The following is a 22,899-nucleotide window of genomic DNA, read 5'->3' on the forward strand; positions in this document are numbered from 1 at the left end:
TAAATGGTAAATATCTGTTATATAAAGAATAAATTTCGATTATTTCAAGAAAAATTAGTTAGTTCTATGAAGAAAATGAAGTACATGATATGCTTGTTTTATTTATATTGTTTGTGTATCAGACATAATTTTTAGTTGGTCCACGACGGTTTGGTAATTTTTTATCCAAATGTCAATGAACATCAAATCTATCCTTGCTAAGTACTCATCCAACTTACGCAGAGACTTCCTTGCCATCCTAGTTAAGCTTTCTGCCAAGAAGCTCAACATGTACACAGTCAGAAACGACTGGAGAACTAAAAAAGGAATGCTCGACTTTCTTGAGCGTAATTGGGAAGCTATTAGCAAGTTTATTGTCTCCGACCCCGCCATCAGTTGGTTCTGCAATAACTACTCAAATATGGCTCAGGCATTTACTGATAGAAAATTTGCCTTCTTCATTCAAGATAACTGGAGTTCAGTTGGCGACATTCTTTCTAGGGCTGATGTCCTAACGATCCTCCAGTATCAAAAGCCAGTTATTAAGCAGATGCTCGAGACAAAAGATCCAGTTCAAATTCCACCCATCTGGGCTCAGTTCCAGCCATCTAGAGATCTCTTCCATATCATAAAAATGTACAAGACAGGATCTCCTGTTGAATCTCCTAAGGTTTCTCCTTGCAATTCACCCCGGCTGGACACAACCGAGGAAACTATTGATTCGTTCCCCCAAATGAACGAATATGACTTTGGGAACTTCGAACCTGACCTTGTTGATCCAGGATTCTTTGATCAGCAGTTTATATTTTCCGACGAATAAGAATGATGGTGATACAATTCGCAGAGCAGGTGTTACGTTTCTCCGCCAAAATATTTGATGTACGGCGATGGAAAGATTTTGATTTTCCTTATTTTTCCACCTGAATAAGGCAAAATTAAAATTTCGTGCATCAATAGTGAGACTCCTTTTCACTCTGGCTGCTTATTGTTAATTCTATCAAACTGATTTCGTAGGGAAATACAATCTTCCTAAAACGCGGTCATTCTGCCCAACTTCTTCTGCTTTCTTACTTGAAACATGAGGAATGTTATGCAATGCATGATTACTTTTTGGTTCTTAGATTGATTTCGGTCAGTTTCGATTTCGAAGTTCCCCAAATTTTATTTTGTTTGTTTTTAATCGAAAAAAAGTTTAATTTCGTGTGTAACTTTATCATTACTTTTTTAATATAGATTTAATGAAAAGAAATGTTAGTAATTCAAATTTTTTTTATTGTATCTGAAATAATTTCTAAAAACCAAACTTTTCATTAAATGTCACTTGAGTTCTGTTGGAAATATCCTTTCTTTAGCTGATATATCAGTAATATTATTGAGTTATTTCATCCAATGCCTAACTATTAATGAGTGTCTATCCAAGATATGTTTTATTAATTATTTCTAAAGAATATTAGATTTTAGAGCATATATTCTCCTCGCAATCATGTAATACTACTGATAACTTGCAATAGGAGATCAGGAAATTACATATAGGCATTACAATAAATGATTTATAATTTACCGGTTTGCAAAGCATTATTAATAACTTTTCCAATTTTTTTCGGATACAAAACAAATAATAAGTGGAACATATGTATACTAATGTAAAGCAACACAATTTCAGTCACTAGCAAATGGCAAACATTTCCTCAATATTCATATGGTATATTGTTTAATCATGATATTTCGATGTTCTTTGTTGCAACTAAAGCAGAATCCAAATTTGAATTTAAAAAGGAGATATTCATCAAATTATCAAATTCTGTATAAAATCGATTAATAAAAATAAAAAATAATAAAAATTAATAAGTTAATAAAATTTTTCGTCAAGCGCTTGAAAATGGAGAACCATTAAAACCTGTTTATTCGTCAAAAGATAAAAATGCAATTATTCTTAAAGTGAAAGGTCGTCAGCCAAATTTAATTCTTCGATATAGCTATCGAAATGTAGAGTATTCAGATGATATGCATTTAAGTGTTGTAATCAATGTTAATGATTTCAGTTATGAAATACCTCAATTAACAAACTCACATTTAATAATTGCATTTGCAAATATGCCAAGGCATTATGTTAAGGTAATTAAGCCCACAGGATATAGTTACTATTATAGTGAAGCATATATTTCTGATATAAATGAAAAATATGGAACATGTGTTCGCGTAGATATGGAAAAAGAAGTTGATGATGAAATATCAGGAATATTCGATGTTGATGGCTATCTTCCTGCATTTAAAGATGCTAAAAAAGTTGAACTCATTGTTGCAAATGAACTTAGGACACTTAAAATCGATTCAACACCAATAAAAGTCTTTTATATTGGAAAATGCGAACATATTGTTGTCATGTCCAATACTGAAGGAATCAAACGCGAAGATAACTACACATCTGATTCATCATTTCTTTCATCAACAAATGGTCCACAAAATGTTTTAGTTTTCTCTCTTCCAAGTTCAGAAATGATGTACAAATCCAAATATTCCGTGAATAAGTTATCTGAATTGCAATCAGCATATTATTTTGAGTCTACTGGTACAAATCAATATATCTACTCTTACTCACCGTTTTCAATGAATGTAAGATATTATATAGGACCACAAAGTAAGTCTAGGAGTCATATTTATTGTAAAAATAATAACAATGAATTATTACTATCAGAATATTTAAAGTAATCAGAAATTTATTCATGTAGTCATACAAACTATATTAACATTTTATTAATTGATGGAAGGATCGAACTTTCTGATTTTAAATTTGATGATCCAAAGATATCAAATGAAGGCTATCCTCAGTATGATAATGGAAATTTGAAGCCATTATGGTTACCAAAAACACAAACATCGAATGAAACTTCAGGTACTGATAATCAGAAGAATAGTTCTAGTAATAAAGCTCCAGCTGGTGCAATTTCTGGAATCGTTATTGGTATTATTATTGAAATTGCAATATTTATTATTGCATTTATTGTTATCCGAAAATACAAATCATCAACAACAAATACTGATGTAGGTGATAAAGTTTAAATTCTCAGACATACGATTATTTTTGATTCAAATGCCTTTCGGCATTAAAAGCAAAAATAATCATATACCTGAGAATTACACTTTTCCGACATTTTTGGGTCGCTTCGCGCCCCTGACAAAACGTCGGAAAAGTGTAAATTTTCTTCCTGAATAAAAATTTACATTTGATTTTTCTATATGAACTTCTATAAAAAATCTATTGTCTTACAGAAATCTCCAAATTTAAACCATTTCATATAGTTTGATTGTGCAAAACCTATATTCTTAATATAAATTCACTCCCATTTCACTTTATCAAGAATATTCTATTCAAAAGTTATTGCCCATATTGTAATTCAACTCCGCTGTTTTGCTGATAATATAGAATGATTCAAACATTCAAAATTAGTACTTGAAATTAATTTTAATTTTGAATTATAGGAAGGAAGTTCAATATGGTGTCACCCCCTTTCATTTTTAAAATTTAATTCGGGAGTCTTTTTGGCTCTAAACCAAGTTCAAATTAATTGCTTTTAGAAAACATGTTCATTGTGAAGAAGTTACAAATAGTATTTGGCGTCTTTATTATGAAGGAATTGATCCTCCTTCTTCAGTAATTACAGGTGAAGTTCAACAAGTCACAACAGCAGATAAAAAATGCTTTGCATACATCTGTAAATTTATCAACTTACAAGATAGAGCAGTTAAATTCGAAAATACAAATGATTACTCGATTTTACTTTGCGAAAACGTTTTTTCAAAAGGTCCAGGTACAGTATATATTGAAAATTTTAATAATACTGCCATTATTATTGATAAATTCTGTTCATTTGAAAGCTAAACTTCTTCAAGTGGTCAATTTACTTATTTCAACGGCAAAATCAACAGTAAAATCCTCCAAGGATCAATTTGTAATGGAGGAAATAGTTCAGTAGAAGATGGAATGATTTCCCAAAATCAAGGTTTTGGATCACTTTCAAAAACAAACATTTCTAACTGTATATCAGCAGGTTCTACAGGTTTTAGTTATGTTTATGTTGAATCAACAGTAAATGTTTCATTTTGTAATTTTGAGAATTTAAAAGCAACTGACGGAATGATTACTTCGTTTTCTTATTGTCAAGGAAGAATTGACCGATGTAATTATATAAATAATTCTCAAAATTGTGAAGATTGTGGAATTGTTTATGTTTCATCTTATAGACTTGATATTTTCGATTCATCTTTCCAAAACAATCCTCAGATTAACAAAGGAAAATTATTTAGAGCAAGTGGACCGATTTATATACATCGATGTAGTATTGATTCTTATTCATCTTATGGATATGTTGATACATCAGAAAAAGGAGAAGTTTCATTTAAGAATAATTTAAAATTCATTGATTTAAGTCCATGTGAAGGAAATCTTGAAATAATATTATTTGAACAAAAGAAAGAAAATAAAATTATTTCATTATGTCCATCCATAAATTTTCTTTTTGGTAAGTATCATATTTCTATTTTGTTCATTACTAAACGATAAAAATTAATAATTTTTCATATCTTCTGCATTTTTTAAACAAATAACGAGAAAAATATAGAAATAATAATGATATCAATTCGATCATAGTCAATGGTAACTTCATGTATAATGTTGTAAACCAAATAGAAATATTGTAAAAATTATTAAATTCTGTTTATAGTAGTCTTGGGAATTAATTCTAAATTAAAGGGATGATTTTGAAAGTCTGGCGTAGTTTGTATTTTAGAGATAAATCCAAAAATATCAATTCTTTCATAGGAGAAAAATATCTTCGGGTGTTAAGTTGTAAACTAAGGCAGTGATCTTTTAACACATTATAATAAACTTTAAAATATTAAAAAAAATATTATGTTTTTAATCATACTCATTTTCATATGCACAAAATGATGACATTGGATCAACAATACCTTCATAAACTGTTTGATCGTCAATCATATCAACTTCGAAGTCTTTGCAGAACTTGTTGATCATTTCTGTGCAATCATCCAGATCGGATTTGATTTTATCGATTTCGTCACCGGATTCAAATTCAATCAAAAGTTCGTTCACTGCTCTTCGATGTTGTTTAAGTGCTTTAACAAGACATTCTGAGAACTTAGAAACGTTTTCTTCAAGAAGTTCTGGATACTTTTGTTTGATAAAACTCAAACAGTCACGTGCACAGTTAGGATGTTGCAATGTTGTATAAAGCATTTCTTTGTATCGACAAAGATCTTTTCCGAAAATAACCATTGGTGAATCCTTGAATGCACCAATGGGCATAGAAAGATATGGATCGAAGTCTTTCACAAGTTGATCAAGAGATGTGAATGCTCGGTTCAATGTATTAACACATAATTCTTTAACACGAACTTCCTGGATCTCGATCTTCTTGATAGAAACACCTTGATGATAAAATGGTAATTTTTCTGATGTTTCGATGTAAAGAGTTTTAATAGGATTCTTCAGTTCTTCAGATGATTTCTGTGATTGTTTATTGATAGAAACAACTGATCGGAACTTATCCCATGAATGAGGAGCTTCATCACCTTCGATTTTATCATCCGATGGCTCTAATTGGATCAAACAAATACCATCACCTTTGCATTCCTCATGATGATCGCAATAATCTGTTGGACAAACAATTCCTTCGCGATTCTTCAGTTGTTGAACAAAATGGATTGTTTCCGTCTTCTTGCAGCAGTATATTCGTTGATCTTTCTTGCCGCCTTGTCTTCTTTCTACCATGAAGAATGACAATGGAATACTGACACCAACTGTGTTTCCTGTAGAAATACTAGACAAATAATTGGACAATTTAGAACAGATTTCTTTAGACCGGCCGTAATCGCGGTTCTGATAAAGAACACGTAATGCCATTGATGACAAACCGCGCAATGTATAATATAACTGTGCTTCTTCGCATAACCAAACAGATGAATTCAAATATTCAATCAAAAGATTTTCATTAAAATCAGACAACAAAATTTCGGCATCGGCATTCCCTGCATCAACTTTAACTTTAGTTTCGACTTGAACTGAAGGAATGAAGAAGAATTCTTGATATGTTCTAGATCGGCCGTAATCATAGACATTGTTTGCCGTTCTGATTGGTTGTGTCGTTGATAAATGGAAACCGGGTGGTTTAGGCAATCGTTCGTTCTTCTTTTTATTTTCGAGTTTTTCATGTTTAGAACGATGTTCAACAACCGTAGCAATTAAACATGTACAATGTAATTGTGAAACAAACGCTGAGATATAATCACCGGATTCGATATTGATACGAACTAATTCACTCAACCACTTTAAGCGCATGTTTGGAAAGTCCATGTTTTCATCAGCCAATGACATTAATTGTTGACAACGAATGGACAATGCTTGTTTTGATGATTTCTGTTTTTCAACAATATCTGCAATGGATAAAGCAGAATCCATTCGATCACTAACTTTCTTTTTAAGTGATTTATTGTCTGGTGTAAGTTCTTTAATTATCAAAATATATTCTTTAAACATAGGAATCATTGAAACTTTGTTTTCTAAAAGAATTGTTGCGTATTCATCAATGAATGAAAGTGTGGAAACATTAACTTGTTCATATCGATTGTAATCTTGTTTGAAACTGTTAATAATCAATGCGGTACTCAATGCACGTGATTTTGCTTGTTTGTACATAATTAATTTAGTAGACATGATGATGAAATTACGTTCTAATGGATATGATTCGAATAATGAATCACAAAGTAAATACAAATACTTGTAGTTATCTGTTGGTTGGTATCGACACAACAAAACTTCAATTAACTGGATGACTTCGTTCATGCAAACACCTAATTCTGATTTGACGTCAAACAAAAATTTGATGTAAATATGTGTCAGCAAATCAAGAAGATTCAAGTTAATTTGTGGACATTCATATGTTGGTTTGATGACATCCAATGTGTCAATGATGATTTTTCCGGTCAATTTAAGGAATGAAATGAAATGACACTTGAATGAGATAGATAATGAATGGAAGAATGATAATAACTGCTTCTGTTCACTGTTCTTGATTAAGAATAAAACAAATGGAATCAATGCAATTTGCATTCGTTTGTTAGACATAAATAATGGGGATTCAAAATGATTAGAACATAAATCAATAAGAGGGAATAAAGCAAATGCGATTCGTTGTCGAATACTATAACAAATCTCATCTAAGTTAGATAACAATCGAGCTAAAAAGCCTGCACAAAGTGCAAATGTGTCGGGATCACGACCGCCAAAACATTGTTGTGTCGACAACAAAAATTGTGATGTAAGTTTAGAATAAGGAGAATACATAGCGTTCGTTGATAATGGTTTCATGTTGTTAGTCATGTTGATCAAGAAGTGCTTAGAAAGAGATAATGGAGATAAGAAAATCCATTGAACTCGTGTAGCAGACATTGGATGTGCAATTATGGGTCTGACCTTAGATATAGTTCGAAGGAATGTGTAAACGAATCGTACGATTTCTTCATTTCCAAGATCTGAAAGATTATGGAAGAAGAAGAGTCCCAATGACTCTGTAATGGAATTGCAATCAATATCCTTAGTCAATAAGAAGCAAATCAAGTCAAGAAGTGAGTTGTTAATTGTAATTAAGTCTTGAGCTGTTGATTGAAGTTTGCCATCGGAGAAAACAATCTGCATAATGTCAAGAATAAGTGGTAAAGATGTTGAAAAGTCTGGAATGATTGTTGTTTCGATCTTTCCTTCAATGATTTCATGACAAAATGCTTTAATCGCTTCCGGATAGAATGTTGGGAAGTCATCACCAATTGTTTGTGGATCGAAATGATTGAACAACCACTTTCGAAGTGATGTTCTACCGCCATCGCCAAATGTGATCAATAATTGAACCAATGTTGGGAGAACTTTAGAATCGCGCTTCTTAATAAGTCGGCAGAAAAGAGGGATGATGTAAAGATCAGCATATGACTCGTCAATTCCAGACAAACTTGGAATATCGAAATTATCAGTCAATGCCGTAGCCATGTTTTGAGGAGGGAAGTAGAATGGAGGGATAGTGATCTGTAATGACAAACCTTCTGATTTCTTTGGTGTTTGCAGAGTTACATTGGCATCTTTAGAAACTTTGCCTGCTTCTGCGAAAAGCTCGACTTCTACAGATGTATTGTTATTACCTGAGATGCAACTTAATGGAATAACTGCTGTATCGATCGCTTTCTCTTTGATCTTAGAATTTTCTTCAACATGATAAAATTGAATCAGGAAATGACACTTTAAGATGTTTTCTGTAGGGACGATCGGTATGAAATCAGGGAATGCGTGTTTTGGATTGCCATTGAACATCGGAGAAACATAAAAATCTGTAAGACCTGTGCAATTCTTGTTTATGATTATTTTGAGAGTCTATAATTTTTTGTAGTTTGGTTTCTCACATACGCAAGCTTTGAAGTAAACTTTTCCTGATTTAAGATTCAACGTAGTCCAAATATCGCGAATTGTGATGATTGGATAAAACATTTTGATACATACTTATAAGATTGACCTAGCTGATTTGATATAATCTCCTATTAAATGTAAGCTCAATTTGATTCGTAAAGATTAACGCCTTATGAACATAAGTATCTTAACATTCTCTCTTTGCTTCGTTAATATAGATATTTTCATCATCTGAATAATAAAATTATTCCTTATGATCTAAGATAAACTCAATTGTTTTTTCTTTGATCCGAATTCCACTTTTACGAGACGATAGTAGTAGGATAGGATGGGTTTTGTGACTTTTTTTGTTACATCTATATATAGACGATGCATTAAAATATATTTATTTATAAATCATTAAAAAATTAAAGTTATTTTTAAAATAATTTATTTTTTTATTCTGACATGAATGACCCAACAAGTAAAACCAGATAAAATAGATTATCGAATTTTAGAGGATGGTGTTCCTGTTTATATTCAAAGATTTAAAGGGAAGCAATATTATAGAATTGTTAATCCTGAATACATAAAACATTTATTTAAAAAGGAAGACTGTGAATTATTAAACGCTAATGAATATGAAACCAATAAATCAAAATTGAAATATAAATATATTGGAAGTGATGAAAGGTGTAAAGATAAAGATAAAGTTTATTCAGTTTCATATAATGAATGGAAAACCAATAAGATAAGAAAACATTTAGGAGATTATGGGAAATGTTCTGAATTCTTTAAATCTAGTATATACGAGAGAGTAAAAGAAATTAGAAATAATTATTTTCATGAATAAAAGATTCACTACCATAATGAAATAAAAAATAATTTTTTTAAAAAAATAAATTATTAAAAAATTAACATTAATTTTAAAATAATTTATTTTTTTATCTTTTATAAAAGAAGCTATATATAGATGATGTCAGATATTCCGCGATTAATTAAACATTGTTTAAATCCTGAATGGGTTAAACTTCAATTTAAAAATGAAGATTGTGAATTATTAAATGAATATGAAAGCCAAAATAAGCTAATGAGGTATAAATATAATGATAAAGAATATTTAATTTCATGGAATCAATGGAGTCATAATCAAAGACCTCATAAACGAGAAGAAGAAATTGAAAATAATGAAATGGAAATCATTGATGACATTAAAGAGGATGGAATTCCTAAATTTTGTAGAAAAACCTTTAGAACTAAGTTAGGAGCATATAAACGTAGAGTATTAAATCCTGAATACATAAAACATTTATTTAAAAAGGAAGACTGTGAATTATTAAACGTTAATGAATATGAAAATGCTAAATCAAAATTGAAATATAAATATATTGGAAGTGATGAAAGGTGTAAAGATAAAGATAAAGTTTATTCAGTTTCATATAATAACTGGCACACGTTAGGGATAAGAAAACATTTAGGAGATTATGGAAAATGTTCTGAATTCTTTAAATCTAGTATATACGAGAGAGTAAAAGAAATTAGAAATAATTATTTTCATGAATAAAAATAAACTTTAAAAATAAATTGAAACTAATGATTATTTGAATTTATGAAATCAATTATTTGATTCATTCTTTCTTCAATCTCTTCTATTCTTTTTGTTAAATCATCTATTTTCATTAATGAGGTGATTCTTGATTGAGGAATAGATTTCAAACTAACCACCCCTTTTATTTTTGAAATTTTGAATCCATCAACTTTAAACATTTTATTCAATTTACATGTTGTCAATTCTTCAAATAATTTTTTATTGTTAGCATAATAGTCATTAAATTCTTCAACAGATGAAAAAATTTTTATTTCAGTAATTGGTTTAACAACGTTTATTTTTTGTTGAACATTTTCACTTTCATTTATTTCTTCCTCCTCTGTTCCATTTATTTTTAAAATCGGTTTCATTTATCATTAAATAAAAATTAGAATATAAGTGATGAAATATATTTTTTAATTAATATTAAATCAGAAATGGCGGCAGGATTCTTTAAAAAATTATGGGATGGAATTAAGAAAGCTGCAGGTTGGGTTTATAAAAAGGTTATTAAACCTGTTGCAAACTTTTTGGCACCAGTAGCGAAAACGGCAGGAACTATCATAGGTGGAGTATTAGGTACTAAAGCAGGTAATCCGGCAATGGGAGCACAAGCAGGTAACGCAGTTGGTGGAATTGCTGAAGGAATACTTAATAAAATAGGGGGTGGATAGTGGAAAAATAAATAAATATTATTTTTATCTTAGTATCGGTTGTAGTCTTTGATAAACTTTTTCTCCTTTATTTAAAATTTCTCTTATTGGGGCAGCTTTTGGCGTTATTGATTCAGCAACGTCACTAATTGCTTCTTTATTCTTAAATATCCAATTTGCTCCTTTCTTCATTGTTTCCCAAACTTTATGCGCTCCTCTTTTTACTTTATCCCACAGTTTCTTAAAGAATCCTGCAGCCATAGTTGATTATTTCATTAAAATTAAAAATTCATTTTCATCTTTTAATTTTGATTTTTTATTTAATAATAAATGACGACTAACTATTTGGTGCCAAACACTAAACCAATTAATGGAAATGTGTTTCATTCATTCGAAAAGATAAATGAAATATTCGCAAAGAATGATGGTAGAAGATATTATAGAGAACTTGAAAGTTCATGCTATGACTCTGATGCTCCATATTTTGATGATAAACAAACTCATTTAAGAATTACAAATCCAGCTCATGATGTGAACCAATTAGGTGACACATATATTAAACGCAAAGTTAAAGCAACTCTAGTTTCAAATAAAGCTTTCACATGTGATGCCGCTTTTAAATGCATGCGTTTATTCGTTGGTTACAAATCATCAAATCAAAGCTTTAAACAATTAGAAGTAGAAACTGAAAGAGGTGATGCCGGTTATCTTCAGATGGATTGTGCCCGTGAATCTTTCGCATTTGCAACATATAAACCAAAATCAGAAAGGAAAGTTAAAAAGTTTGTTCATTCGTTATATAATAATGTTCAAAAATATGATAACTCAGTATGTGGTAAATATATTGACCCTTCAGAAGTTTTCAAGAAAGCAAATGAAGAAGTTGATATCACTTTTGATATGATTATTCCGGTAAATGATTTGTTAGCATTTCAGGCGTTCGATGATTATCCTAAATCATTTGGTGAAATCATTCTTAAATATTATGTTTTCAGGGATACTTTAGTATTTTGTCAGGTTGACCCGTTAAGAGTTGCTGATTTACAAAATTACGTTTATGAAACGATAACTGATGAAAATTATGAAAAGATTATGAATCATGTTTATAAATATGATCGCAAATTCCAACAAATCGGACTTCCTGCCAAATTAATTACAAGCTTAGCCGCTACATCTGCTGACGCAACAGTTGATAACGTTATTATTTCATGCACAAAGATGGAAGTTTTAGAGGATAAATGCATTACACCAGGATACGGTTTAATTGAAGAATCAGTTAAAGCAATACCACGTTTATTTAGTAAGGAAGATCCATTCATGATTCCAGCTCAACATATTGACGTTCGTTCACTAAATGGAGGTTGCATCACTCCTGAAGGTATCAGCTCAGATTTCTCATACGCTCTTCATAATGTTACAGATGTTGTGTTAACATTTCCAAAGAATGCAATGCAAAGAACAGTTTTAGAAAATCCAATGCTTCGAGGTCTTCAGGTCACTATAGATTCCAGAAACTTCCCGATCAAGCGATGACCACAGTGGGTGACATATTCTTTACACGTATGCTTCAAGCTTCTGATTTAGATGGAGTGAATGAATGCACGGAAGAATACGAGGACTCATTAACTAGACCACTGAATGATGATAATGGCACACCATTAGCTAGAACATGGAAAGACCAAACTTCATTCTTATGCACTATTCCAGTTCAACGTGATGGAGCGGGTATATTCTTTGATGGATTAGAAACTTTCAACTCACAAGTTACAGTACAAGTGAAAGCTTATCCAATCATTTCAGGGTGAAAATGACACTTACTGTTCAAAGGTGACAAATCCTCCTCAGGTTTGGTTTACTAGGACTACATATTGGACATGGACACCGGACGAAGGTTTGAAATATCATCCAACAGGTACACCACCACAGTATAGAAGTTCATATGATGAAATATTGATGAATAGAAATGTATAAAATTATTTAAATATTTTTGATTAAATGGATTTAAATTCATCCACCCCTTATGAAGAATTAGCGGGAGTATATAATACATACGTAGATGATATGATTAATGAAGCATTGAGTGATAATAGAAATGCTCTATCTAAGGAAAAATTAATGAAAATTCCATATTCTGAATGTTACTTAAATTCAATCACTGCAGCAATTGGTAAACAAAATAAAGGTAAAACTTAACGATATTAAAACAAATTATCATTATTGCTAACACTTCCCCCATTCACATGTGTTAATTTATATCAACCGTTCAGGTTCACCTTCAGATAATACATTTGAATCTTTAAAGCATTTAATCAAAATTCCAATTATTTATTTATCACAAGAAGAAGCAGAAGATTATTTAAAAAACTTTTTAATGTATAAAGAATTATATAATACAATCAAGAAGCAAGATTAGAGGATAAAAATTATTGATAAACAACGGGATGAATTATTTGAAACACTTTCTATTTCAAATTTTGATAGAGAATTTTGCATTCACTAATTTTTCTAGATGATGGTGAAATCAAAACTAATAACAAATGAGAAATCATATTTTAATCAGTTATTAACTCAATGTCGACACATTCATGTTCATTCTTCATGGCTGTTCAATACTTCAAAGCATTAAGCACAAACATTAAATCAAATCTATCAACCCTTTTCATTTTCAGTGGTTTAGTCGTCAACAGTTGAACGTTATGCTTTATCAAGTGAATTTACCAATGAGCATTAATGAACTTTACACACAATATCAGCAATTAGGTGAACATGGAAAAATAATAGTTGATTTAAATAAAGAGTGTTAAATTTGATTAACTTTTTATAATTAATTTTTATTTTTTATTTATAATTAAACATGACAGAAATAGCAAATCTTCTACAGTTCCATTAAAACAAGGACAAACAAAAGGGTGCATATAATAGAACTATGAAAGTTCCTGATGGAATGAAAGAATTAGTCATATTGTTGCGGTCTTCAAAAAGATGTTAAACAAATGAGAAACGTTTTAACATTACCAGAAGCTCAAGCATATGCCAAACGTCATGGTCCAAATTGGGAAGCACACGAAGCAGACATTACGGGTCCAAATGGAAAACCTGATGGTATAAATGAAGTTTTCGTTACTGATGGTCAAGGTAATATTAAAGTCATAAATGGGTATAAATTAACTGTATCTGATTATCCTAAACGTAAAGCATATAATGAACATTATCCTATGCAATTTGATGAAAATGGAAAAGCTGTTAAACAATACATTGGAGAAGGTGAAAATGTCCAATTAATTCATACCGTCAAATCCATATTCTTATTTCAATGAAGAATTAAATGCTATTGAAGAGGACCGGATGGATTACCACGATATGTTAATCAGTTTGATGGTCAATATGCAAATTGAGACCTGAAATTCCAGCTAAGAAATTCTTTAAAGTTGCTTTATTCGATCCAGTGTTCAATGAACAGAAAGAAGCAATGAAAGCAGAATTTAAACCAATTCAAGGCAAGAATTTCTTCATCTTCACTTTCAGAAGCGTTCAAGGAATTGATAAAGAAACCACTTTATTCTCAACAAGGTTATAACTTTGATTTAATTAAAGAAAGTGATAGACGTAAATTAGAAAAATCAGATTTTTAAGAATGCATGTAATGAAATGATTAAAGATATTGTAAATGATAAAATAAGACTGGAAGAAACTCAAAGCAATATCAATAACATAATTGGTGCAGTTACAAAGAAAGTATAAGCAAACAATGATGAACCTTGGGATATTACCGTAACAACTAAATAAAACTTTAAATATATTTTTCTTTTTTATTCAATTATAAATGAGAAGACGTTTCACAAGTCAAAAGAACACTAACGCAAAAGCAGAGATTACGGTTGGTTATAAACGTAAATGATGATAAATCACGAATTATTCAAAATGTTAAAGTTAATGTTAGCCCTGAATTAACAAGGTCAGCAACTCAACCAAATTTATTAACTCGTGACTTACCGAAAGAATGAGGAGAATGGAGACCCAATCATTTTATCTGAACCCGGTAAAAAACCTGTTGAAATTCCCACTTATCCAACATACCCCCCACCTCTTTCATCAAACATCGAGAACCCAGGAATCTACGATTACAGTCGCAATGCGCCATATAAATAGACATTAATTCTGAATTAATGAAAATTTACCGTGATATAATAATTAATAATTATGATTCAATAATAAATTTAATTGACCAATCCGGTTTAATTATTTTACCTTATGAATCATTAATTCACATTATCGCCATTCTTTGTGATGTTCAAGATTCAGACGTTAAGATTCAATTTTTCATAGATGATGAGGTTCATGCTGCGGAACAGTTGCAAAAATAAATCCTATAAAGATATTAGCACAATTAAGATATCAAAGAACGGAACAACAACTGAACTTCATTTAACTTATAATGATATTTATAATAAAATAGTTGATGAATATAAAATATCACTTGAAAAATTCTTTGTTAAGGCTATTTAATATTCAAGCATTAACATTATCGAATAATAATCCTTTGAATCATAATCAATAATAATTGACCTTTCACCAGTTTCTATCGTTTGTTTTATTTCTTTTTGTTCCCCACTATCTGGATCGTCATTGTAATTGTTTTTGTTATAGTATCAGCTTTATCTTTAACTTCAATCTTTTTTCCATCAGGATATTTAAACCAAAATTCCAAAAATTCGATATTGTCAATCTGTTCATATTTTAATCTATCAATTACATTTTTAATACCATCTGAAAATCTTATGAAATGGTCATTATATGGGTTTGATTGAACTAAATTTGAATGAAGTGAAATATAACCCGATGATGAATATGACATTGACTCATATTTTCTGAAAACACTAAAATTTATAACATGAATGAATTCTTATTCGTTGAATTTATGAATTCTTGAGGTAATCTTATTCTAGTTTTATTTATCACTGGAAAATAACGCTTTACCATATTTTTAATCGTAATAAAAATGTCAATTATCAATATTATTTCGAATAATACTGTGAATTAAATTTAACAGTTAGCGGAATTTATAATGTTACTCTCGTTTCTGTGAGTGGTAAATTTAATCCCATTCTTTTAGACCCTTCAGATTATATATCATTTATTAAAGATGACCTTGAAAAAACGTATGATATGTATATAAATAATGTGATAACGAAATGGATATTAACATGATTTTAAGTTATTTAAATGAATCATTTATCGTATGGTATGAAGAAAATTTTAAATCAAAACCTGATAAACTTTTTGAACTTGATGAAATAAATAACCTTATTAAATTCCCGCTGAAAATTAAATTTTGTACTCCTCATCTTCGTTCATTGTTGGGATATTAAATTTTGAAAAAGATGTTGGGATGTTTTGTATTCTGACACTGGTTCCAATTTCATTTTAATCAAATGTGATAAAGTTAATACCCCAATGAGATTTCACATCAAACATTAGACCCTAACTCTTACCCATCAATACAAAACATTTATCCATCAACTTAAACACATTTTCTTTATCATATCCGTTTCAATTATCGGAATTCATTTATTCTTCATTCAAAAGATTTATCAAATATTAAATTTAGAATAACTGACCTATTTGATTGTGATTTAGAATTCATGAATGAAATATTATGGCAATTTCAAATAGAAAAAATAGGTGATGAGATAACGATTTTAAAATTATTTTTAAATCATAATAAATGATTAAACAACAGCAACCACAGCAACTTAAGCACAGACCATTACATACGCCACATATATGCATATAATTCAAAGACGGCAGAACAAACGCAAAGGTTGAAATATGGAGATTTGGAGATAGTATTGAAAAATGACCATTTCGAATTCGTTTGCAAAGGTGGTGCAGTGATATCAAATATAAAAGAAATTTTATTTATGAATTCAAAAATTAAAGAATAACGGATGATATAACATCAATTCCACCAGAAGAACAAAGATATTACGCATTAAATGCATTTCCTAAAGTTTTGAAGATTGGAAGATTTAATTTAAATGAGAATTCATAAAAGGTTTCCTAAATGACATAATGAAGAAGCAGATAAGGAATATGGTTAGTGAGTTAGAGGAGAAGCAGATAAGGACTTATGGCTAGTGAATTAATGAAGAAGGCAGATAAGGAATATGTTAATGAAAAAATAATGAAATTAAAAAAGGGTTGAAAGGTATCATGAATGGACATCAAAGATTTTAAAAACTAAACTGATACAGATGGGTTCAGATGTTTAGACCTTAAAGCAGATAAAACTTATGTTAACGATGAGTTAATAAGAAAGCAGATAAGGAATATGGGATAGTGAGTTAATAAGAAAAGCTAATATATCATTTGTTAATGAAGAAATAAAAACAATCAGAGGTCTATTTTACTCCACCATTTTTAAATTTTATGAAATCATCAGATAAAACCTTTTGATATAGATTCTTTGAATGGATATGTTCGATGAGTGACCATGTATTTATTTATTACAGCTGGAGTGCTTTATTATTTTAAAACAAATGATTTTAAAAACTATGAATCATTTACTCCATCTTTTGAATCCTGATACACGAAAGCCAATCATTAATCCAAGAATTTTATATGTTGAATATAAATAACGTAAATTTATGGAATGATAACGGTTGAAGATGATTTTTCCCTTGTTATTCATTCGATTGTATCCAATGGTTCAAATGTAATTTAAATCAAGATGCTAAATTTAAATATTCAAATAATCCTATTAGATGCGTTAATAATAAATGGTACTAATTTATGAAGTCAATCAAATTTTCATTAGTGAGGATGGAAAATTATTATATGTTTAGTATGATGTCATCAGATTTGGAAATTGATATACAAGTAAGTGATTACATTAACAACATGTATTTTATCCTACAAAATGATAAAATTTATAGATCATCTTCAATACCACAAGGTCAATTTGAACAAATTTTTCAAGCTGATGAACATTAAGCTTTATTATGGATCAAATGTTTATGTTCTCGTTTCAGGTGAAATGGTCTATTCATATCCTGTAATTATAACAACATATTTATTTATCACAGGATTTATCAAATTGGGAATTGTTTATTCATTCACTCCAAAATTACTCAAATTATAGATTTACAAATTTATTATATGATGGGTATTTCATTGCTTTAGGATGTGTGATTTAGTAAATATCAGTAGTGATGGAAGAAACTGGTCTGAAATCACAAAATTTCAAGATGTTAGAAAAGCAATTTTCAAAAATAATACGTTAATATTGATAACAAGACCAGTTTAAATACTCACGCAAATCAAATTATATAATAAATTCAATATTCATAATGGATTAAATACAATTCTTGAGATGATTTACCCCATTGTTCTATTTATACGTCAATGAACTCAACAAATCCAGCAACAGTCTGTTCGGTACGTGGAAGCAGATTGTAGATAAATCCTCTATTTGCTAACAGTTCAAAGGAAACAGGAGGTTCGAAGAAAATAAATATTGAAAAACCTTCCACGCACACTCATACAGGAACTACAAACTTTTCTGGCGACCATAGTCACTCATTAAGAGACCACCCATTATACAACTCAAAATTATCTGGCAATGATCGTTTTATCTCCAGATTATAACCATTCGGCAAAAAAGACTTTTCGACCAACTGAACCAGGAGGAAATCATTCACACACTTTCACAACAAATCCAACAGGCTTGGGTAAAGATTATATGCCACCATTTATGACTGTATTCGCATGGTACCGTGTTAATTGAATGAACTAAATATATTTTATGTCTGTAATTAATTAGGTAATGAAGTAATGGATGAACCGCAGAAATAAATGTTTACGTTAATGGTTTTAGGTTATTCAATAATTAATTATTTTTGAAGAACTGAAGGTGTCACCATGTCACCATGTGTCACCAGGTTAATTAACTTCTCTTAAAATTACTGACAACATGACATTTTGACAACAGTCCAGGAAATATGATGCAGTCCAAAAATAAAGTTAGTTTTAAAATTATTTTTATTTATTTTTTTTATTTTGTATGTAAGAACAGAAATGTCAGTCGAAGCAAAAACATTCACGAACAAATCTAATGGCGAAACATTCACAAAAGGCACTTATAATGGTATTGAAGTCTTACGTAGAGACAAGGATGGTTACATTAATGCAACAAAGATGGCAAGAGAAGCGGGAAGGTTAAACCATTTAAACAGATTTCTCAATAGTGCGAAAATGCAGGAAATTCTTGAGTTTTGGATGAACGAATACGGTCAAGCCAAAAGTGGCTCGACCTCAAAACAAGCATTTTATGAGCTTACTAGGGGTGTTATAAATGAATTCAAAGGTATTTACATACATCCTGACCTCGTTCATTTTGTTGCTGAATGGTGCTCTGTAAAGTATGCATTTTATGTCAAAGATATTATGGACTCCATAGACAAGAAAGTTCATGAGAAATTAGATGAAGAAGAACTCGAAGATACAGTAGAGAATGCAAAACATTTGTTTGAAGAAGAAGTTAGAAAAATGTGCGAAAAACAATTAGAACATGAACGTGAGATATGTTATGGTTATAGAGATTCTCCATACGAACTAGACCAATGGGAACAAGAAGATTTAAAGAGAGAATTTAGAGAATATGAACTCGCTAAGATAGCATTAGAAACTGCAGAAAAGAAGTTAAAAGTTTGGGGTCGTTTTGTACAAAAATATTGTGAGTAAATGAACCATTTATTTTTATTGAATTCACCAAAAATAATGTTTAGGTGAAGAGGTGAGATCTCACCTGTTTTTTCACCTAATTTTTCACCCTCACCGCTTAGCGGCTCAGATTGCTTTAGCTTTCTCGTGAATTTTCATGAATTTTCCCGAAATAAAAAATAAAGTTAGTTTTATTTTTTTTTATTTTTTTTTTATTTTGTATGTAAAGATATGATTTCAACAATCGGCACAACAGCAATACAAGCCGCGAACGGCGGGACTCTGTCCACAACTACAGCACCAAACTCTTTAGTCATGAATCCAACATCTATGTTAGTAGAGATGAAAAGCTTCATTCCTTCTTCATATACTTTTGAAACAGAAATCCAGAAGATAAAGCAAGAACTTTTAACAAGTAATTTAGACTGTAGTGCGAAAGATGAAACAAATGAACAGTATCTTTATGAAATGCAGGACATTATTGACCATTTACCTAAACTACCTGAAATCCAACAACAAAAACTAACTATTCCTGAATTCGACGAAATTGAAGTCAAAACAACTGACTCAGTAGAAATAAAGAAGTTCATTCGTAAGGTAAACTATGAATTCCTTGGTTTTCATTGCAACCATAAAGTTATGGACAAAGATTGCGACATGGTTTATAAGAATGTTTCTGACATATATAAATCTGAAGAATTTAAGACCTACGATAACTTTGTTTCATTAGTTGCTGAATGTGTTTGGGAAATAAGAGATAAAGATAGAAGAGGCAAAGTATGGAACGAACAACTAAGACCCGCTATGTTTGAGATGAAGAGAGCAATTGACGCCTTAGTTGTTCTAGCAGGTCAAATTTCAATGTATAACGCAAAAATGAACCCACAATGTTCTAAATGTAAAGCAGCAATGAGGAGATATAACTACTCCGTCAAAGAGATAGAAAGAATGAGAAACGACTATGCAGATTTAAAGAAAGAAGCAGAAAAACCAGCAGAAAATAAAATGGACATGTTGACATTTCTGAACAAAAATTATCCAACTGCTGACGATTTCCTTCTATCTGACGTCAAGAAGAAATATAAAGAAACCTTCGGCATTGTTAAAACATTCGATGTACTAAAAGAAGAAATAGAAGCTACGAAATTGTTTAGGATTTCAAATATACATCGTACAATTCATGTAAAACGCTTGTGAAAAAAGAGGTGAAAAATTAGGTGAAAAAAGAGGTGAGATCTCACCTCTTCACCTAAACATAATTTTTGGTCAAAGCTTCCACGAGAGAAAAGATTCCTCATTCGCTAAGGATTCCAAAAATGAAAAAATCATTGATTTCGGCTGAGAAAAACAGCAAAACCCTTCTTCCACGGGAATAAAGAAATAAAGAAGAAATAAAGTTAGTTTTTTATTTATTCCCGTGGAAGATAGAGCACTTTTATGACACTTTTTATTCACGACAAACAAGACAAACAAAGAAAATAAGAAAATACGGCGCTGTCGCGGTTCGAACCACAGACCCTAACCCCCATAACACCACCTTAGACCACTGTGCTACGTAGCCTGTCGACATAAGATTTTATAAATTGCATATTTGACGTAAATTTATTTCCCAGTTATTCAATAATTAATTATTTTTGAAGAACTGAAGGTGTTACCATGTTACCATGTGCTACCAGGTTAATTAACTTCTCTGAAAAAATGAGACAACATGACATTTTGACAACACAGCAGGATTAATGCAAAAATAAATTCAAATCATACTTTATAAAGCTTCATTTACAGGTATTTCATCGTCAGTAAATGAATCATCATTATCGTTTGGTTCAATTTGTTTATATAATCCTTTCATTTCTTCTTTCAAAACATAATACCATGTCTGTTTACCATCTATTCTTCTATGTTTCCTTTCACATTTATCCTTAATGCTCATTTGAAAATTCTTGTCTTTCATGTCTGATGGTTTGCAGAATAGAGCATTTTTACACGTCATACCTGCACACAATTCATCATAATGTGTATTTATCCATACATCTAAAGGATTTGTTGATAATTCAATTAAATCTTGTTTGGCTTCAGTCATCGGTATGATTCGTACATTAAATGATGAAAGGTCATATTGCATAAAATATGTTAAAAGGTTATCATAAAATTCCTTTGTGCATGAATTCATCAAATTCTTGAAGTAATCAAATTGACCCTTGAATTTACCATTAACTCTTAAAACTACGTATCTTCTGTCTCCAACTTCAATTTTGACAGGGTAAACGTTGTTAGTTACGAAAATGAAGTTTGCAACATTCTGAGCTGTTCTTCTGGGTTGATTCTTTTCATTAATTCTAATCTCATTATCCGTTATAATTGATTTCAAAGCGTTAAAGTTTGCAAGTCTGTCTTCACCTACATTCTTGAGTTCATTAAGTACAAGAAACATTTTATTTTCAACTACTGAATTGAAATTACCCGTTAGCTCACCTATTTCGGTAATGTTTTTACATGAATAACCAGCGAGAAGTTCAGAAATAATGTCTGTGAATCTGTTTTTACCTGTTCCCTGAAGTCCTTTCAAAATAATTGCTGTTTCATTCTTGATTCCAGGATGTTGAATCATTGATGCAATCCAGCTGAGAAGGTATTTATACACTTCATCGTTATTATCACACAATGGCTTCTTTAATGAAATTCATAAACATCTCAATTTTTGAGTAATCAGGCTTTTCAAGAATGTTGTATTTATAACCTTGAAACGTTGAGAAAACATCGGGGGAATCAGATTTAAAGCAAACACCCTTAACGGTTAATGAGGATAATTGATTTAGTAGTACATCCCATGCTGTTATTGTTTTACCTTCTTCTTTAAATAATTTAATCATTTTGAGTGACTCTTTCATGTTTGATTGAAGAACGAATGATATTTGATTCATTTTGTCGTGGATATTATAGTCCTTTTGAATGAAATATTTATTTCCACAATCTACAAAACGGATTACACGTGATAAATCCTCAATTACTTCAGAACTGTTTTTATACTGATGATTTTCAGCCTTGCGTCTAATATCTGTTATCAAAAACGAGTCGTCAAGTTTTATATCAAATGTTATTTTTGGCTTACGTAATAAAGGTAAAACGTATTCATCATAATATTCCTTTTGATATAGTTTTAAAACTAACTTTATTTTTGGGCTGCATCAAATTTTCGTAAATGTTGTCAAAATGTCATGTTGTCTCATTTTTTCAGAGAAGTTAATTAACCTGGTAGCACATGGTAACATGGTAACACCTTCAGTTCTTCAAAAATAATTAATTATTGAATGACCTGAAAACATTAACGTAAACATTAATATATAAAATTCATGAAAACATTAATGAAAACATTAATATATAAAATTCATGAAAACATTTATGAAACCATTAACGTAAACATAAACGTAAACATTTATTTCCTGTGTTGTTGTCAAAATGTCATGTTGTCTCATTTTTTCAGAGAAGTTAATTAACCTGGTAGCACATGGTAA

At 30.4% G+C, this 22,899-nt stretch overlaps 9 protein-coding genes and 2 pseudogenes across 11 annotated transcripts, besides 1 other annotated feature; 6 read left to right on the forward strand and 5 right to left on the reverse strand.

Moving 5' to 3' along the window:
• Window positions 1-169: 169 nt before the first annotated feature.
• TVAGG3_0727440 (uncharacterized protein) lies at window positions 170-927 on the forward strand (the record flags this gene model as incomplete). The annotated part of the gene is made up of 1 exon (XM_001307431.1): window positions 170-799. The coding sequence occupies one exon, from the start codon at window positions 170-172 to the stop codon at window positions 797-799; it is 630 nt and encodes a 209-aa protein (XP_001307432.1).
• Window positions 928-1,827: 900 nt separating this feature from the next.
• On the forward strand, window positions 1,828-3,002 carry TVAGG3_0727450 (synaptogyrin family; the record flags this gene model as incomplete). The annotated part of the gene is made up of 1 exon (XM_001307432.1): window positions 1,984-2,688. The coding sequence occupies one exon, from the start codon at window positions 1,984-1,986 to the stop codon at window positions 2,686-2,688; it is 705 nt and encodes a 234-aa protein (XP_001307433.1).
• A 1,892-nt stretch (window positions 3,003-4,894) lies between these two features.
• On the reverse strand, window positions 4,895-5,272 carry TVAGG3_0727460 (uncharacterized protein; the record flags this gene model as incomplete). The annotated part of the gene is made up of 1 exon (XM_001307433.1): window positions 4,895-5,272. The coding sequence occupies one exon, from the start codon at window positions 5,270-5,272 to the stop codon at window positions 4,895-4,897; it is 378 nt and encodes a 125-aa protein (XP_001307434.1).
• Window positions 5,273-5,644: 372 nt separating this feature from the next.
• TVAGG3_0727470 (dedicator of cytokinesis DOCK family) lies at window positions 5,645-6,454 on the reverse strand (the record flags this gene model as incomplete). The annotated part of the gene is made up of 1 exon (XM_001307434.2): window positions 5,645-6,454. A coding segment is annotated over one exon (810 nt), but the record flags the coding sequence as incomplete, so codon positions are not given.
• Window positions 6,455-6,639: 185 nt separating this feature from the next.
• Window positions 6,640-7,690, reverse strand: TVAGG3_0727480 (dedicator of cytokinesis DOCK family; the record flags this gene model as incomplete). Its single annotated transcript, XM_001282871.2, has 1 exon — window positions 6,640-7,690. A coding segment is annotated over one exon (1,051 nt), but the record flags the coding sequence as incomplete, so codon positions are not given.
• Window positions 7,691-7,815: 125 nt separating this feature from the next.
• TVAGG3_0727490 (uncharacterized protein) lies at window positions 7,816-8,353 on the reverse strand (the record flags this gene model as incomplete). The annotated part of the gene is made up of 1 exon (XM_051244366.1): window positions 7,816-8,353. A coding segment is annotated over one exon (538 nt), but the record flags the coding sequence as incomplete, so codon positions are not given.
• Window positions 8,354-10,450: 2,097 nt separating this feature from the next.
• On the forward strand, window positions 10,451-10,687 carry TVAGG3_0727500 (N-acetylmuramoyl-l-alanine amidase family; the record flags this gene model as incomplete). Its single annotated transcript, XM_051244367.1, has 1 exon — window positions 10,451-10,687. The coding sequence occupies one exon, from the start codon at window positions 10,451-10,453 to the stop codon at window positions 10,685-10,687; it is 237 nt and encodes a 78-aa protein (XP_051090954.1).
• A 2,100-nt stretch (window positions 10,688-12,787) lies between these two features.
• Window positions 12,788-22,899: part of a mobile genetic element that runs on past the window's edge.
• TVAGG3_0727520 lies at window positions 18,071-18,452 on the forward strand (annotated as a pseudogene). Its single transcript has one exon. A coding segment is annotated over exon 1 (382 nt).
• TVAGG3_0727530 (uncharacterized protein) lies at window positions 18,863-19,408 on the forward strand (the record flags this gene model as incomplete). The annotated part of the gene is made up of 1 exon (XM_001289484.1): window positions 18,863-19,408. The coding sequence occupies one exon, from the start codon at window positions 18,863-18,865 to the stop codon at window positions 19,406-19,408; it is 546 nt and encodes a 181-aa protein (XP_001289485.1).
• Window positions 19,619-20,333, forward strand: TVAGG3_0727540 (organellar and viral DNA polymerase type B; the record flags this gene model as incomplete). Its single annotated transcript, XM_001289485.1, has 1 exon — window positions 19,619-20,333. A coding segment is annotated over one exon (715 nt), but the record flags the coding sequence as incomplete, so codon positions are not given.
• Window positions 21,164-22,077, reverse strand: TVAGG3_0727550 (annotated as a pseudogene). The gene has a single exon. A coding segment is annotated over exon 1 (914 nt).

This window comes from Trichomonas vaginalis, chromosome III (assembly GCF_026262505.1).
Source record: "Trichomonas vaginalis G3 chromosome III, whole genome shotgun sequence".
NCBI lineage: Eukaryota > Parabasalia > Trichomonadida > Trichomonadidae > Trichomonas > Trichomonas vaginalis.